General features: G+C 37.5%; 1 protein-coding gene across 26 annotated transcripts in view; it reads right to left on the bottom strand.

Annotated features, from left to right (window-relative positions):
* Positions 1-599: 599 nt before the first annotated feature.
* The window catches only part of ADGRL2 (adhesion G protein-coupled receptor L2), a 236,883-nt gene continuing 219,719 nt past the window's right edge, over positions 600-17,763 (bottom strand). For 4 of the 26 annotated variants that reach the window (XM_048497457.1, XM_048497458.1, XM_048497459.1 and 1 more), the window contains 4 exons: positions 16,076-16,244; positions 12,544-12,672; positions 10,649-10,745; positions 600-2,699 (listed from right to left, as the gene is read on the bottom strand). In XM_048497457.1, the coding sequence (XP_048353414.1) occupies positions 1,945-2,699; positions 10,649-10,745; positions 12,544-12,672; positions 16,076-16,244 (1,150 nt within the window). In that variant the 3' untranslated portion in view covers positions 600-1,944. Of the gene's footprint in view, positions 2,700-3,416; positions 3,470-5,202; positions 5,255-5,938; positions 6,021-6,244; positions 6,374-10,648; positions 10,746-12,543; positions 12,673-16,075; positions 16,245-16,873; positions 16,901-17,190; positions 17,236-17,763 lie in introns of all 26 variants that reach the window. The other 22 variants (XM_048497445.1, XM_048497446.1, XM_048497448.1 and 19 more) reach the window with 13 other exon arrangements.

A 17,763-nucleotide genomic window follows, 5' to 3' on the forward strand; every position in this document is an offset into this window, starting at 1 on the left:
AAACAGTATGTCTAAAATTAAAGCCTGATTCTGCAGGTGACATGCTATAAAACTGCTTTGGGCAAAGCATCAGCTTTCTGCCTCGATTCCCCATCTGCTAATAGTAGTACTAATAGTAATATAATTTGCATATCACAAAAGACTGCTGTGATTTACCATCTTTTCAAGGCCTTGAATATTCAAAGTGCTTCTATAAATGCTACAATATTAGGATTTTTCCCTGTGACAAGAGCTTATCTTTATCCCTAATTATAGACATATAATTACAGTTGCCTGAAATATGACTGAACAGTTTGCAACCTTTTTATTTTAATAAATCAGTTTGCTATTTGAATTTTAAAAATTTGTTATGTAAATGCAGGACACTGCCACACACTTTTTGTAATGAGAGCCTGTGTTTCTGATCTTGATCATATATGACTATGACTAGAATATCAAGGAGCAGCAATGACCTCTATTCAATAGAGATATATAAACAGCTCCTACTCCTGTCTTCAACGTATAAATTGAGAACTGTACAGGAGCTATGCTAAGTAGAATTTAGTCAGCAGTACATAGTCAAGCTTATGACTCATAGGTAAGAAAGCGCATTTTACCTATTTGGAAAAAAATTCACATTTATTTACTGTCAAACAGGTGTTAAACTTTACATTGGATATTAGTGATGGGCTCATTATTAACAGGTTTACACAAAGGGATGAAAAAAGCAGAATTTTTCTGAAACAATGTACAATTAATTAGATCTTTTATCATAAAATAAATTAATTACTAAATATAGGCAGAAGGAGTATGGAAGAGTAATATTTTTGTTTACTCTTAGCTTAAAAAGGACAGGCACCATTTGTTTCCCAGTAAGTTTTCAGAGTAATATCCTGGGTCCCCCCTTGGCCCCTCCCACTTCTACCCCCCCTCTCCTGTTAAAGAATGAAATGGGAACTAATTTATAATCTGTCACAGATTCTTTACCAAATTTGTGCAAGGCATGGCATTAATTGGCTTCTAAGAGAATTCCCCCAGAAAATATGTTTGTTTGGCAATAAGTCTGAAATATAAGAAGAAATGCTAAAGTCAAAGAAGAACACTGTTTACAGTGAAAAAGAAGTGAAAATGGGAAGAACTTGCATTTCAAACATATTACGGTACTATGAACCAAGTGTATGAAAAACAGTTTGTAGAGTATGTGCAACCAAGAGTGTTTCACAATATTTTCTTCAACCTCTTTAAAATTATTTTAATGACAATTATATTTCCATTTGGACACAAATGTATTTATTTTTTTTTATCCTAGCAATAGAACAAAATATAATTTCTTTAGCCATTTTTTTCATGAGAACAGTTCATTGTACAGTTGAGGAAATATATGAAATAAGGCCTGTGGCTTGATTGCTAGTGGTTAGACATATTTTCAATCTTTGCCATAATGGAAAAGATTTGCAGTGAACTGCAAACTGATGCAGAATCTCTCTCCTGCTTTTGCAAGTCTTGTCAGGAATAGTAAGGTACAGTAAATTTGTCCCACAGGATTTTTATAGCCTATGTCTTGTATATAATACAATGTAGGCCTACAAAAAATGATGCAGCCATATTTACAAATTTAGTTCACAAACTGCTGCAGTAAAATGGCTGGAACGCTTTGTGTGTGTGTGTGTGTGTGTTTATTTCACAATCTCTTTTAGGTCAGCAGCAGAAGATATCTTAAAATACCTTGATGGTATTTTTTTTCTTTGTAACAAATAATTCTTTTAGTATACTCTGTGTATATACAAAGCTTTGTTTTATAAAAATTCACAGAACTGCAAGGTCCAGTCATCTCCATTACATGGGAGAAAGAAACCACAGGGACGACAGAATTGTCTCTTCAAGCAGATATGAAGCAGCCTGCATGGGGCCAATTAAGTCTGTTTAATACTTGTATGTGGACTTCAGTATTCCTCTGCTACACTATTAAAGGCTTGTCACTAGTTGCATTTGTCCTTCCCTAACGTCCCCTTCCGGAATACATCCTTCCTTGTTAATGGGAATTATATAGCCATCGCTATTGCCCCTGCTGATTTGATAGTACATCTGAAGCTGATGACCAGCTCCGAGATTTGGCATGCTTTTGTAGTAAATGTCCTCATTTTCACTCCTCCTGGAGGGAGATAGGTCTTCCTCGATGTCAGGACTGCTCTCGGGGTAAGGAGAGTCTCTGAGGTTAGGCATGCTTGTGTAAAGAGAGTCCCTGTTGGGGGATTGGAGGTGGTCGTCGACTTCAGCTGTCAGCTGCGACACATAGCTATCTGTTCCTTCAGTTTTCACTTTCTTCTGTGGCTGGTACAGAAGGGAGTGAGTCCGTTGGGGAATCAGGGGGGCCTCAAGTTCCTTTTGGTGCAGCTCCAGGCCTGGGTTATCACTGTGCATTAAAGATGAAGCATCTGCGACGATAGCATCATCTTCGCTACTGCTCCCGCCGATCACAGCTTTGATTGGTAATGTGCGCTCTAGGTTGTGGTTCTTGTTGCTGCCCCGCAGATTGTTGTGCACTAATTCTGAAATGATCATTTTTTCAAATGCGGCATCATTCAGGCTTAGTCCACAGTCTACGACTTGCACACTATCATTATAGTCTCCATTGCGGAAAGAGTAGCTGTTGTTGAAATTACCATTTAGCGGTAGAGTATCCATGGCACTTGTATCCCTGGCATTGTTCAGTGAATGTCCTGCAAGAGAAAGTGACACCCTGGGTTAATGTCAAAGCTAGAGCTATGGTTCTTATTCTATAAAAGATCTTTAATGTAGTTCAGGACAAAGTTGTACTTGGAAGTAAGACTTGAGAAATGTTAGGGTGACTGGATGTTCCCAACGGTAAGGAAATGCACCTTTTGAAAGAGAGAGAGAAGTTTATAAAGTAGTAAGACTTTTCATGAAGCTTCCATGTTACTTTAAATCAGAAATTTGAAAGTCAATGCAAGGTTTCTAATTTAACAATTTAGCATGAGTTCTAGAAGTCTTCCAATAAGGAAGAGGAAGGTCACTCCATGTCCTTGCATATGTAATGCAATGCAATTCATTTGTAAACATTCATATTTTAAGTACAACATCATGATTCGGGAAAAATAAAATCAACAGAATTTGTCCTAAACAACACTAAATTAAAACAAAGGAGAAAAAAAAAGGAATCAGGTCACATACAAAACAGAAGGTAAATGTGTAACTAAACCCACGTCATTGGCAAGCAACTATTGTTAACATTGTTTCTACAATTTTCTCTTGTGTGTGCTTTTTTTTCGTTTGAAGATGGAGCAAATAAAAGAATGAAAAAAATGGACAAGTACAGAGATTCATGTTAAGCACAGACAGCCACCTCTCACACTAAAGGGACTGGGAGCCACAAGCACCATCCAACAACACGGAAGACAGCAGGTGGAATGACTCACTTTGGACAACTCACATCATGTCTGTCTGCTCAGGCTATCTGGCCTAAGAGTAGCTGATATATAAAAGAAAGTAAAATGATTTATTGTAACATGATGAAGAATTACTGAGCTTCTCAGCAACTTAGTCAGAGCAAGGGTTCAACAAATTAGTTACTTGCAATAATAGCTTCCCCGCCCCCATTTAAATGTGAATTTTTCATTTTCGTTTCGGTTACGTTTCTCTCTGCCAGCAACGGCCCCAGGCTTCAGAAGGTCAAAGATTGCCTGCAGCCCTGCAGTCTGCATCAGTCACAGTGACAGCACTAAATGAAACCACCCTATTTAAGAGTTGGGCCCACCGACACCATGGGCAACATGGAAGTCAAAACGCAGAAATGTTAGGGATTCCTCTAAGCATGGGTCACAGAAATTAACCAAAGAATAAATATTCAGCTGTGGAATGGGAGGAGATTATCAGCCAGGGCTGACATTTTTCAGCTTCTGGAGAAATGGAGAAATTGGATACGTCTTGCTGGAAAGATGAAAGAAGTTTAGGAAAGAAACAAAAAACTGGAATTTTATGGTGACATGCTCTTTTTCTAGAGATAAAGAAATTGGTTTTGCTAGAGACACAAAGACATGTAAACTAAGACATCACACTGCTTCCCAGGCAAAGAAAAAAGAAAGCTTTGAAAGAAACTGAATGATATATGCCATGGAAAGTTAGATGATTTGTTAGTGAACTCTCCTAGAAGAATCACTTTTATCATTTTAGAGAAATGTGTGGAAAAATCAAGAAAGAATGAGGTACTGTTTTTGGAATGAAACTGACCACTGTGAGGCTGCTGCATTATATGCAAGGCTTGGAGTAGTTATACAGAAAGAAAAGTGATTTTTTTTCAGTGTATTTAAGAACATTTCCTGATTTACTTTCAGCCAGCGCTTAAAGCTGCAGCTTAACCAAGAAAATTCAAAGTTGCTTCTATAAAGACAGAACGATTGGATTCCTGCCAGAAAGTGACTTTTTTGTTTTGATATTATTTTTTTGAAGTGAATGAGCTGCAGCTAATCTTGTATTGTGTTGTTCCTGACATCCATGTGCACTGAATTAGTCAAAAGGATGGCAATTCTTTGAACAGCTTCTGTAGGCTTTGATTAAACAACTTTTTTTGTAGCTGTGTAATTTCATATATGTTTCTAGATCTTTCTTGCAAAAAGCCTTATCCATATGGAACATATGGCATTTATAAGAGACAGCCAGCACATGGACTACATGCCAGTATTAATTTCACCTATGAAGGCTCTCTCTCTCTCTCTCTCTCTCTTTTAGAAATAATCTAATTCTTTATCCTCTGCTAAAGAGATATCGAAGCATATTTAATAATCCAAAATGAATTTTCTATGATATACTGCAGAGTTAAGCACACTTGAATATGCTTCAACTGCTTTTAAAAAGGCAAGTTTAGCTGCCCGTGATCAGGTAATTCACTTGAAGTCTTTTCATAGCCTGTAGCAAGATTATGGTAGGAATGTGAAAATGTAAGTCAATTATTAAGCATCTCTGCTTAACGGTGCTCTGGTTTATAGCAGCAAATTATTTCAGCATTGGATAATCTCTGTTACCAACAGGGCTTGCTACAGACCTCTTTTGATTTTTTTTCTTTTCCCAAAAAGCAGTACACATGTACTGTTTGAATAAGGAAACATTTTATTTGCAAATTGTGAACCACTTGCCCGCTGAGTCTACTTCATGACCGCTAGTTATGTTTTAATTGTGCCCATTAAAAATCATGCTGAAAAAATTTACATTTGATAGGCAAAGTTAAGTTTTACTCCCATACTTGTCTCTCTGTAGGTTGCTAGAGGAAAGCATAAGGAAAGTAAGAAAACAGGAGAATGAACATAGAAACTGCAGTTCACTTTAACAATAGCTCTGTTTTTTAAAAAAAGAACATGCATAACACAGACTTTCGGTTACATTAGAGACTCTTTTTTATGGTTTATTCAACTAGTAATTATTTTAAAAGGTTTCAATTTGGGAATTTCTCCAATAGCTAAATACAAGCAGTTGGACAGTCTAATATAGTACAAGTTAGTTAGTTATGAGGCCCTGGCAACCCTGAACTTATACATACTCACATGCAATTGTGTCTGCCTGCAATGGTAAATTAATGTCCCAGCATCTGCCTTATGCAACAATGCAATGTCATATTAAGTGACAAATGCTCTTAAGCACATCCCATCTTCAACATTTAGATGCTGGTACTGCCAACAGTCTTAGGATCAAGGCCGTAAGTCCCACACTTCTATGCTTGCTTCTAATTCTAATCATTGCCTAAACACTTGCCCAGGGAAAATAAAAACTCACATAAAGCTGCACTATACTATAGTTTGCCTTGAAATATGACTTGGGATACAGTTTCCCACACCAGGATAATCCAGATGTCAAGATGCCTTGTGTGGCTTTAATTGTCTAATCAACTCCAGAAGCAGAATGTTCTCAGCAAGCTTTTGATTAATTTTATATTACATAGACATGATACCTCTAAGTGATATATATCTTGAAGATGGGCTCTCAGACCAGGGGGTGTCAGTCCTGTAATAGTATATTAAGATTTATGCCACCTGTGTTAAAAACATGGATGATTATTGGCAACGGCTTTTACGGTAAAGGCATTATCACTATAATATAGTGCAGTTTTACAAGCCTGGCATTATCAGCAGTACTTCTCAAGGAAGAATTCTGAAGGCACTCCTAGGTCCCCAACTACATTAAAGAAAGGGAGCACTGAGCAAAGTGTCATAAAGAAACACAGGCAAAATCAACATATCCCAAACTGTGGGCACACCTGGTGAGTTAAACACAGGAGCTGAAGGGGCATTACATACAACGGTTTCAGCAAGCAATGTGTTATAAGGATTGTTAGTGCCGTGCGGTCGAAGAAGAGGGTTTGTTAGTAGGTAATTGCCAGTCATTCCTAAAGCAAAGAAACAGAAAGAGAGAGACATCAGCTCTTTAATTTGATTTTGACAGTTCCAATAAAATATTTTTTTAATTTCATCATGAGTAGTGTATATAATGTCAAATTTAATTCAGCAGAACATTTCTGTATGTATTTGAACTACTAATTTGAAGGAAGAGAGTGAAAACGTAGTTAGATTTCAGTAATTCACAGGTGCCGTCCAAATCCCCAAAGTAAACACCTGCTGAGAATGACATTTGCTAATTTATATAAAATTGCTGTTAAAACAAGAATAGTAATTAAATACAGAAAGACCCAATGTTCTGTTTCAAGATGTTACAGCTTAATGTCAGCAGCCTTGATCATGGATAGGCACCAGAATAGAGAAATGGAAATCATGTTAATTTAAAGGCACTGGACACCAGAATTTATTTCTAGCTTAAGTAAAGGTAGAGCAAAAATTTTTTAAAGCACAACTTTTTCAGCCAAAGGTAAGTTGAACACAAGCTGCAGGAAGCCTCTCTTACTATATGCAAAAGAGCACATGCTGAAGGTACGTTGGAGGGTTGGGTGGGGAGACTGCAGGTAAATCATTCACATATTCTTGTAGAATAAACTGATGCATTCCACAATATTATTTGCACAGCTTTTTAAAACATCAATTATCTTTGAGATAAGTCTCTTCTCCAAGTAACAATAATCTTAAATGAACACACTAAAAGCAAGAACAAACAGCTCATTTAGCAACTCAAGTCCAAATTGATCACTTTTTTTGCATTAGAGTCTAAATAAGCAGGCAGACTTTCAAAATGATGTCTTAAAAACCAGCCTTTAGAAACCCATATGGATCTTGGGTCTCTTAAATAAACACACTCGTCAACAGTACATAAAATTAGATTACAGCCTTTGATAGTCTTTGTAGGCACACATATATCACAAAAGAGCTAGGTGAAGGTACTATTCTTCTGAGCAGAAGGGAAACACATAAGTAAGGGTTGATCTTCTCTGAATATATTACATGTCCAGAATGAGATAGAGTGCAGTCTAAAAATTTACATACAAAATTTAAATTGATTAGCTTCTCATTGTGGCAATGGTGGCAGATATTACATTTTAAATATTAATGCCTTATCACTACTCAAAATATTATTACTGTAGGTAGCAAAAATTCCTGGAGTTCAGGGAATTGCTTTACTGACAGATTATGTTAATCTTATTTGGTGTTGGTTTCATTTATTTGATTTTCACAGATTTTTTAAAAATGCAATCTACATACAAGAAACGGCAATTCAAGTAATCTTCTGCTGTAGTGTGCATCTCAAACTTTCAACTGTATGGTAATTTCAGCTAATTAACATAATTGAACATGACATTCCCTCCCGCACCCCATCACTATTACCCTGATTGTGCTGTAGCAGAATGAATATTGATTTTCATTCCTTAACTCTGGTGGAACAGTTCTAGTAAATAAAACTCAAAGGTCATGGGTCTTGCCTGCAAGTATGGAACATGGGGTTGCCAACTCTGAGTTGGGAAATTCCTGGTGATGTGTAGGTGGGGTGGCTGGAGCTTAGGGATGGGAGGGACCTCAAATGGGGTATAATTTGCTCCAGGGGAACTTATCTCTGTAGTCTGTGATTCCAGGAGATTTCCAGGCTCCACCTGAAGGTTGAGAATCCTAACAAAATATATGAGGAACTTCTCTTTCACAAACCCTGCTAAAATGAGTGAAAGCTGTGCAAAATGTGGCTTGTTGACTTTGTTAGGGTATGTCAACACCACAGCAGAACCTATTATTATAAGTGGCTGACAATGAAACCAGTCTGTCAGCAGGGAAAGTTTCTGCTGGTTAAGAAAGCAGTGGATATCTTTCTACTGACAACAAATGTTTCTCTTAAGGCCTATGCAGACATTATTGATTAGGAAAAAAAAGTCACAATTAAAGTGTTTCAGATTGGTACACTCTTACCCTACTTTCTCATCATGGGGAGCAAATTATGTCTGAAATCAGGGTGTTCTTATAAAAATGGTCCATAACGTTGATTAGCATATAAGAACCCAGTATCTCCAATTAATATTTATTTCAATTCAGTTATTTTATGACCCTGCTTTTCTATCTACACAAGGAATGCGACTTTACGATTATGTGTTCTTATAAAAATGGTACAGCTTGAGCATTTTTCCTTCCAGAGATGAGAACCTGAGAAATATGAAATTTTCCACAGGTAAAATCTGAACAAGTCACTATTTTTTTAGCATTGTATTCATTTTGTCAGAAAGTTGGTGGTCAGCTTATTGATTTTAACTGAATTGATGTGCATGGGAGGAGAAGGAAACTAAGGCAGGAAAGTTGTGTACTGGTTTGGGATGTGGAACATGTTCAGTTCCACATACATCAGAAAAATGTGTTTTCAGTATGGGTGCATGCCACAGGTAACTGCAAACAGTTGCCAGACCCTTGTGGTGCATGCCAGAATCTTTCAACTATTGGAAAAGGAGTATCAAGTATTTATCATAAATAATACAAGTACAGAAAAAGGTAAAAGGTATGATGCAGTGCTTAGTTATTATGTTTATTGAGCAGCCATGTACTTCTGAGTGTGATTTGAGACTCAGGAGCAGGAAACAGTAAGAAAAAGTTTGTAAAGATTTCTACATGGAACATGTGACAAATGAAATGTTTATATACAACTATCATTCCAAGGCTGAAATATGCTTTTCTGAATATAAAGTTTTCCATTTACTTTGATGTAGCAAAAACTATATAACCATACTGTTCTGCGTGCGCAGAACTACTGTTGCCATGAAATGAGAAAGGAATCTCTGTGGTTGGATCTGAAATGAAATGGAGCTCCTTCGTGTTTTGTGTTAACCCAGTAAGAATCCTGCATTTGCCAAATGAGGATCAAGAAGCTAGAGGCGGAGTTTTAAAACAACAAACTGATCACTGATTGCGTGGGTATTAAGTCTTGGAATGAATTCCAACAATACAGCAAGTGAAAAACTAGCAGCAGCAATGAAACACCGGTTTTGTTTTTATTACAACTACCTGGGAATCCCCAACTAGATTTAGATTTTAAGGAAAGAAGTAATGAAGCAGCTTTTGGATTAAGATGTGAAAGTTAAGTGTTGTCCTATTAGTATCCATTTCCCCTATGAAAAGATCTGGCAATGAAGCTAGTGAGAAAGTTTGGTTGTCGCAGGGGCGTAGCTACCACGGGGAGGGATGGGGACAGGCGGACGCCATTGGGGTCCTGTTGGGGGTAGAAAATTGCCCACCACACCCTCCTCCTTCCCCCATGCCCTGCCCCGCCAGGCCCAGACGAGACTGCTGCTGGGCCAGCCTCACCTGGCCAGGCCCCACAGAGGCCACTGCCGGGCACCCCTGCCTGCCCCTGGCTGAGGCTGCTGTGCGCGCCCCTGCCCAGCTCTGCCCGGCCCGGCAGAGGCCGCTGCACATGCCCCTGCTGCTGGCTAAGGTAAGTGAGGTGGGGCCCGGGGGTGGGGCAGAAAACTTGGAGTCTGCCCCGGGCTCCATTTTCCCTAGCTACAGCCCAGGTTATCATTCAGCATTTATGGCTGGAACATAGTGAAATGGCATATACTATCATTTAGTAAGCCTAGGAAAAGATGTGAAGGCTTTACAAACATTACAATGATAAATCTATGTCCAGAGGTTTTCAATCTAGTCTGCGTGTCTTATATTTTCTCCCTCTCAGGCTGTCATGTGGCAGACAAATGTTGCATTACAGACATGATCAAATCTATACAGGGAAAAAATCCTTTGCAGATGTCTTTTGTATAGAACTGATCTCAATTTGATTTCACAGGAAAAATGTCCACGTACGAAAATCTAATGCACTTAAAATGTTACTGCGCTGGTAGTTCTGTTTCAGTTTTAGACTACAAAGGTTAGCGAAGGTTTAAAATTATGTTCTTGCTTTTAAGTTAAATTATTGATGAGACTTATTTAAATACACTTTCCATGAATGTCAATGCCAGCTTCTAACCTAAGAATGGAGGCTGAAGGAGCCAGATTTTAAATGTATACAAGCTAAGACTTTAAATTGTAATTTTAGCAAACCCTGCTTCTGAACTGCCGGCATATGAATGCACAGATGTATGCACACAAGCACATTTCCATTATTCAGTGCAGATATTCAGTATACCTACTCCAGCTGTTTGTTTTTATGATTTCCGACACAATTCATCTAAAATTGTACCTACTAAAATACTGTTGACTTAAAAAAAAATAAAACAAAGTAAAATGAAATGAGCCCAATAACTGACCTTGATTAAGTGTTGAAGTGCTATTGATATCACCTGAGATAAAGGAAGATTCAGATTGTTTTCTCACAGTGTCATTCCACATTCTTCTTATTCGGCTCTGTTAACAAAGTAAATCAAACAAAATTGTCACATTACAAGCAGAAGACTAACACATGTTGTCACTTTTAATCTGCTTTCATATTGCATTCTCTATGTGTGCTATTGTGGCTAAAGTCCTGAAGAACAGGGATGCTGCGAATTTTGCAGCAAACCTGTTTGGCAAGTGAATATACACTGATTAGCACACCCACTCAGTTTATATGCTTATCAAGGTTATGTTCATGTTGCTCTGAACAAACTGAACAGTGGCCAAACAAGTGTGCAGATGTTTGTTGGTTGGAAACCAGCTCATAGCTGATTGGAGGAGTCAGGTTCTGATCTTCCAGCACTTCTGTGCACTATAGCTTTGATGTGATGAGACACAGGAAAGTTTGAGAGGAGAATCAGCAGAAGCCAAGTCCCAGCTGATAGATCAGTGGCTGCAAATAAGCTTGTGATCTACCCACTGCTCTGTTTGTAAATACTGATTCACTTCTGATCCTAAGCAGATAGAAACTGACTGCTAGGGAGAGAATAGAAGTGATTAGTGTTGTTTCTCCCTGTCCTAAGCATCCCCTATATCCGTGCAAGGCAGGAATTCAGGGAGAAGCCAAGGAGAAAGATGACCGACTGAGAACCAGCTTTTTCCTCCAACTTTCTTCCTTTGTGCCTGTAAAGCTGTGACACACTGAGAAGTTCTTGCACCTGCCACACTGGAATAAACAAATAAGCAGGCCTTCCATCTAGGCTCCTTGATTACTACTGGCATTAGAAGGTAAACCAATCTGAGGGGTATTAAAATATCCCCATTGGAAAGGCGTGGGGTGTGGGGAGTTTACCTTCAAACTAATTTTTGGCTCTGTGCCAATTTACAGCACCTTCTTAAGTGGACATATCCCTTGACTTCAGTAGTCTTAGAAGAGTGTGGCTGAACTTAAGACCATACCTCCAGAAAACCAAATGCCTGACAGTTCCTTCTGTATATCCTGACCACCTAGAACTAGATGAGTATTGACAATCCTGTCCTGAGCCTGGATACTGGTAACCTAGTCCTCAATCTGTTGAGGAAAAACCCATATAGAATCATTAAACTGAAAAGGGCCCTAAACATATATTCTTGATAATTAGTTTGCACATTCCAGAACTGAACATGGACATGAACTAATTAAACCCTAGATAAGGGCCTGTAGGGCTGTGGCATTTTGATAAAAAAGAGGAAATGGTCTTTCTGATAATGTCCTTTTTGATAAAAAGAGGGAAAATGTCTGTTCCTCGATGGATAATAAGGAAGAGATAAGGCAAAATTAGTTGAACTCAGAAGCTGCCTGAGGAAAATGTTTTAACACTAAGGATTCATTGTTGGATTTATTCTTCATGGCAATCTATATTCTATCTAAACACAATCAGCAGCTGTCTGTCCCTTATTATGCATACTGGGAAATTTCCAGAAAATGGTCAGACATGTTCATCTGTATAATCTGAAATCATATGTGAAATATACATTTGGTAGACATTCCTGAAAGTACTTTACTGAAAACTGTCCACCTTATCCCTCAGAGATACATCCCCCACCACTGTCCAGCCACAAGTGGGAAGTAACCCTAACTCCGTAAATGAATACCTCATGTTTAAAAGCTATCCTTGTCCCTTGGAGAAATGTTCAGAAACCAAATCCAGAATGTGAAAGTAGGTAACTGTCATCTAGATTGCTATAATAAGAACACAATTGGCACAGCTGTTCATCTCAGTGGGCTTTTTACAAGTAAGGTTAATTAAAAGATACTGTCATTAAAAGATGCTGTCAAAAACTTTGTTACCTGAGTGCCAGAGGAATAGCGAGCACTAGTTCTAGTGGTTGATGCCTTTACAGAACTATGTGGGCTCTCTGTAGGTAATCCTCCACAACAATAAGAATGTCTGAAGCACTTTCCATATTCTTTCCGTACCTGAAGGTAACAGTGCGCATAAACATACACATTCACAATTGCATTTTTTTAAAAAAACTTGACATTTCTAGCCCACCCAGTTTAGGAGATTTGTGAGGTCACAATGCTAACCAAAGCTTCTTCAGAATGGGACCAAATTTAGATTTCCAGTTAAACAGATACAGACAGTATTATTTGTGCTACTGGTCTTTCTCCTCTTGAGAATTGGTATGGGTTGGTAGATAAGAGCTGACACAACATCGCTTCAAAATTGCCAAGCCAACTGTTAGTATATATTGATGTTATTTGTATACAAAGATGATGAGGGAATGCTGTGCAGTGGCCTCTTGAGCTCTTTGGGAATGATCCATGTTAGCAGTGGCAACAACCATAAAAATTTAGCTCTACATTCACATAAGTCTGGAGAAGGGAAACCCATCCCCAACTCTCTGTGGTGTTGCTCTACTGGACTATCAATGAAAGTTGTAGTTACTTTATGGTACAGGAGTAACTCTACTAAAACGTCATGGTCAAGAACCAGGGCTCATTCCGCACACGCAGAATAATGCACTTTCAAGCTGCTTTCAGGGCTCTTTGAAGCTGTGCGGAATGGCAAAAACAGTTGTGAAAGCAGCTTGAAAGTGCATTATTTTGCGTGTGCGGAATGAGCCTATGATTACTCTGAAGCTGGTTTAGGTGACTCACCTTCTTCAGTGGCTGCTCATTAACAGCACTGCCCACTTTACTATTCACTGGGTTAGGGGGAAGGTGCCATCAAATGCAATTAAGACAGTAATAGGGGTGCAGAAAATCTATTGTTTCAAATGGCTTATTGTGGATCACAGAAACAAAGCTTACGTTCAGTATGGTTAGTGAAGATCAGAAACATGTGAATCCCTAAACCTGTGCGAGTTACTGTGCTACAATGCTACACTAGAACACTGGAAAAACATGGATCTAGGTTTAACATCTTCTAACTGCAACAGAAGTATATTACAAATCAGAGAGCAGATGACCAGAAACTGTCTTTTTACCCAAGTACCACTCCCTGGGGCTGATTTTGCCTAATGTCTCTACTGCTGCGAATGTACATTATCTGTCGGTGCAGCACATTCCACTGTCATTATTTCTAAATTATAGCCTGTTCAAAACTGAAGGAAGTAACAGCACTATCATCTTGTCAGAACTGGAAACATAATAGTTTTCACTTTCACAATTCTATTTCTCTGTTCAATTTACTGACCAACTAGTAATAACAGAATAAAAAGTCTGCATTAGTTATGTATACAGTGGTTGAATGATATCCAGTGAAAGACAGTGAAAATTTTAAACATTAAATGGCAACGTGAATGTTCGTTCAGGTATGAATCATCCTGCGCTAGATGAAGGTTTTCCATACTTGACTGGCACTTTAATATTGCTTTCTGCTGACTCCATATAACTGAAGAAACAGTGTACACTTCTAATAAGAAACAAAAAATCCCTGCATACCTCCTGATTATATATATCTATATTTAAAAAAACCAGCATTTTGTAATAACTTACTCTAGAAATTATTCATATCTCTTAAGATTTTCTTTTCAAAATGTTTCCAGTATTCAACTCATTACTTGTTCTGATGGCAAATAATATCTGTACTTAAACTGAGTATTCTTTCTTTTTTGACAAATTATTTTCTAGAAATTTCTATAAAAGATGCTACACACAAACAAATAGAATGGCATGAAAACTCATTCTGAAATGCTACACTTTCCAAAGGTGGCTTCTGACTCACTTCCTAAAAAGCAGCCTCTCTCCAATAAATATTCAGGAAATTCCATTAAAATGCCCCATGAATTACAAAGGGCAGCTTTCATTAATGTATGAACACTTTCCCTATTAAAAAATTCAAGTAAAATGTCTACTGTAAAACATTTATTTTAATCTGGCATTCATAAGACACCAAGAAATAGTGTCTTCTTTTTTGCGTATTTTCTTACAACTTCCTTCCCATCTGCTTATACTCTCCTAGCTCTCTTGTAAACACTTAGGTGTGTTATTTGTTTTCATTTATGGAAATCAAATGTGCTGCGTCTCAACTGGAATGGAAATTAAGTGATGTGTTGCTTTGGCACAGGTAATAGTATGTGCAGCTTTGAGGATTCTCATTTTCACCTCCCTCTGTCACTGTAATTTGTTTGACAATGGCTGCATTCAGAAGTTGTGAATAAGCCACGGTTCATTTGTGATGAGAACAGCCAGGAAATTCTCTGGTTCAAGAGCTCTCTCTTTTCTCTGCACTGCTGCCCTGCACTAAAAATGAACTAATTTGCTGTGATGTCAAAACTGGGAATTTCAACAAATCATGATTGTTTCTTTCCTAAAAACAAGTATTTTAACAATGAAACCAGAGGGTTACTTGGCTTATGGCAGCTGAATGCAGCCTATATATGCAGCCTATATAAACATAAAGTAACATATAGTAGCAGCCTATATAAAGATATGGAACAGGAAAAACTGGAGGTTGACTTTATTAACTCTTCCATAGAAAGCTATATTTCACACATAAAATCCAAGTTTCTTATTTGATATTTAAAAAATACTTTTTAAAGCCTGTTTAAAAAAAATCAGTTATCATATTAGAATGCTATTATCAAAAACTGCACCTTGTAAATAGAGAGATAAATACCTTTTCTATTAGCTTTTTTGAGTCCAGCTTCTGATGAGAAGCTTGACTCCTGTCAATGAACATTCTCCAAAATCAGCAAGAGATATTACATGCATGATGTTGTACCGCTAAAGTTGATCAACAGCTATGAGAGTTTCAATGACAAATATTCTTGAAGGGTGATGCATAACTGCTACATCACTATTTAGTAAATATGTCAACTACCTTTTCTAGGCTTTCTAATAGTAGCATGATCATTTGTTGATCAATCTAAGTAATTTCAATTGATTTTTCCCCCTTTTTACTAGCTAAGAAGGTTTTTTATGTATATACAGTTTACCACATATTTCCTGTTCTCTTATTCAATTACAGACATGGCCCATTATAATCATGTGTCACAACCTGCTGACCTTTCCCCAACTATCAGTATGTTTTCTTTTAATTTTTTTCCCAACCATTACAACTATATCAGCTGTCAATCTGTTTATAATGGGTCATCAATAAAAGTTATCATCATGAAAGAATCAAATTCATGTGATGTGGTAATTTCAAAGTGACCAGACAAGAAGGCTATCACAGAAAAAACAAGATTAATGGGCAAAACTAAATTAGAATCAGAATTTACTCTAGTGTGCAAACCACACTGGGAAAAGACTGGTGAAAAGCAGAATACAAGTTTTTTTTCCCCCCATAGCCCCTATTTTTGCCAAAGTTCCCCTTTTAAAAGTTAGGTGAGATATTCAGGATGAAAATCAGAGAAAATGTGTAATGACTCACTTTCTTTTGGAGCGCACAGTGAAAGATGAAAATAAACATTCCTTGGAAAGCATTAAATACTGTGAAAAGGTATGCCATCACAATGGTCTCTTCATTGACAAAAAGCAGCCCAAAAGACCATGTTAGGCCAAGAAGACACAGAAGAGCAAATGCACCTAGGACCCATGACCTGAAAAAGAACATTGATTTTAAACACATTGCAGAAAAAAGTGCACATGACAAACTCACATATTAACATTTTACTTATTGTATTAGACTTTTACCAGCGTACATATTCAAATGAAAAGCACTCTTGGATTTAACTTTTCATCTCCAGCGAAAATAACAGTGGGCTTTCTTCTTACTCAAGGCTGCAAAAAATGGTCAGAACTATTTTAAAGTGCAAAGGGGTACAACAAGACACCCCTGCTTTATCTAATTTTTTAAAAGCAGAAATTGAAAAGCCTAGTTTAGCTGGTAATGGGAGTCCATATTTTAACAATTGTGCTTGCATCTGATATACATACACACAAAAGATATCATGAATACACAAAGGTTAAATGGCAGATTAAAAGCAGATAACCTAAAGCTTTAACACTCTGATTAGCTCAGCTAAACTGATGCTAGATGATCTAACTTTTATATGGAAGTGCCTACTGAAATGTGAAAATTACATGGATTGATCCATAAAAGAAAATGATTGTTGTCATGAATAAGTTTCAGGCAGGGGAAAAAAAGAAGAAATTGCAGAGAACAGCGCAGAATGAACCGGGAAAGGGATTTTATTCAGTGCATTCCACATCTAACTAATGATCTTACTTGATAAATGGCTTATTATCTTCATAGCTAGAAAGCATTATAAGCAGAAAAGAGAAAAAAAATGATTAGACAGAATTTATATTGAAATAAATAAGAAAGCATTTTAGTAATTTTATACAAAAAATTAGTCAAAATTAGAGAGGTCAAAGTGCAGATGCAAGCAGTTTAAAAAAGGCATATAATAATTAAAAATAGTTAAGCAAATAAGATATCTCCAAAGTAGTTAATTAAAATAAGGGACAATACACAAAACTGTCCAAATTTGCAAAGATAAAAAAAACATGCTTGAAATTCATTAATATAGGGTTCTATCTTACCCAGGTAAGTCCGTATTATAGTAGCCATCACAAACACGGTAATTACTGGTGTGGATGAGAAGACAGAAAGAAGAAGAAAAGGAAGAAAAGAGAGAGATGCTAAAGATTAGCTCTCTCTCTTATCATGCAACATGCAATGAAGCTGATACTGTGACCTATCTGTGTTCAGTAGGGATAATTCAATAGCCTGGCCCTAGTTACATTTTACTTGTAAGGCCCAATTATTTAAGTGGTGCTTATTTCCGAGTAACAGTGTTTATGATTACCCCCCTTCCCCCCATCTTTCTAAAACAAGTCTAGCAAAATAAGTAATGCTTTCTGGAACTAATGAATGGGTAGACAACTAAAAGCAAATGGCTTTTATTCAGATCCAGTGAGTTTCCTTCAAGGGGGGGGGGACCCCCCATCTAGGTATCCACACAAAAGCTAGTGTAGGCTAGAGGTGGCGGAAGAGAACCTCATGGTGCTTACCTGTGACCTAAACTGTGATCCAGCACTACCAGATTCTTATTAACTATCTTATTAACCAATTACACCACTCTCCAGAAAGGGGATCTGTAACTGTCATACAGC

Source organism: Sphaerodactylus townsendi, linkage group LG05, assembly GCF_021028975.2.
Source record: "Sphaerodactylus townsendi isolate TG3544 linkage group LG05, MPM_Stown_v2.3, whole genome shotgun sequence".
In the NCBI taxonomy this organism is placed as follows: Eukaryota; Metazoa; Chordata; class Lepidosauria; order Squamata; family Sphaerodactylidae; genus Sphaerodactylus; species Sphaerodactylus townsendi.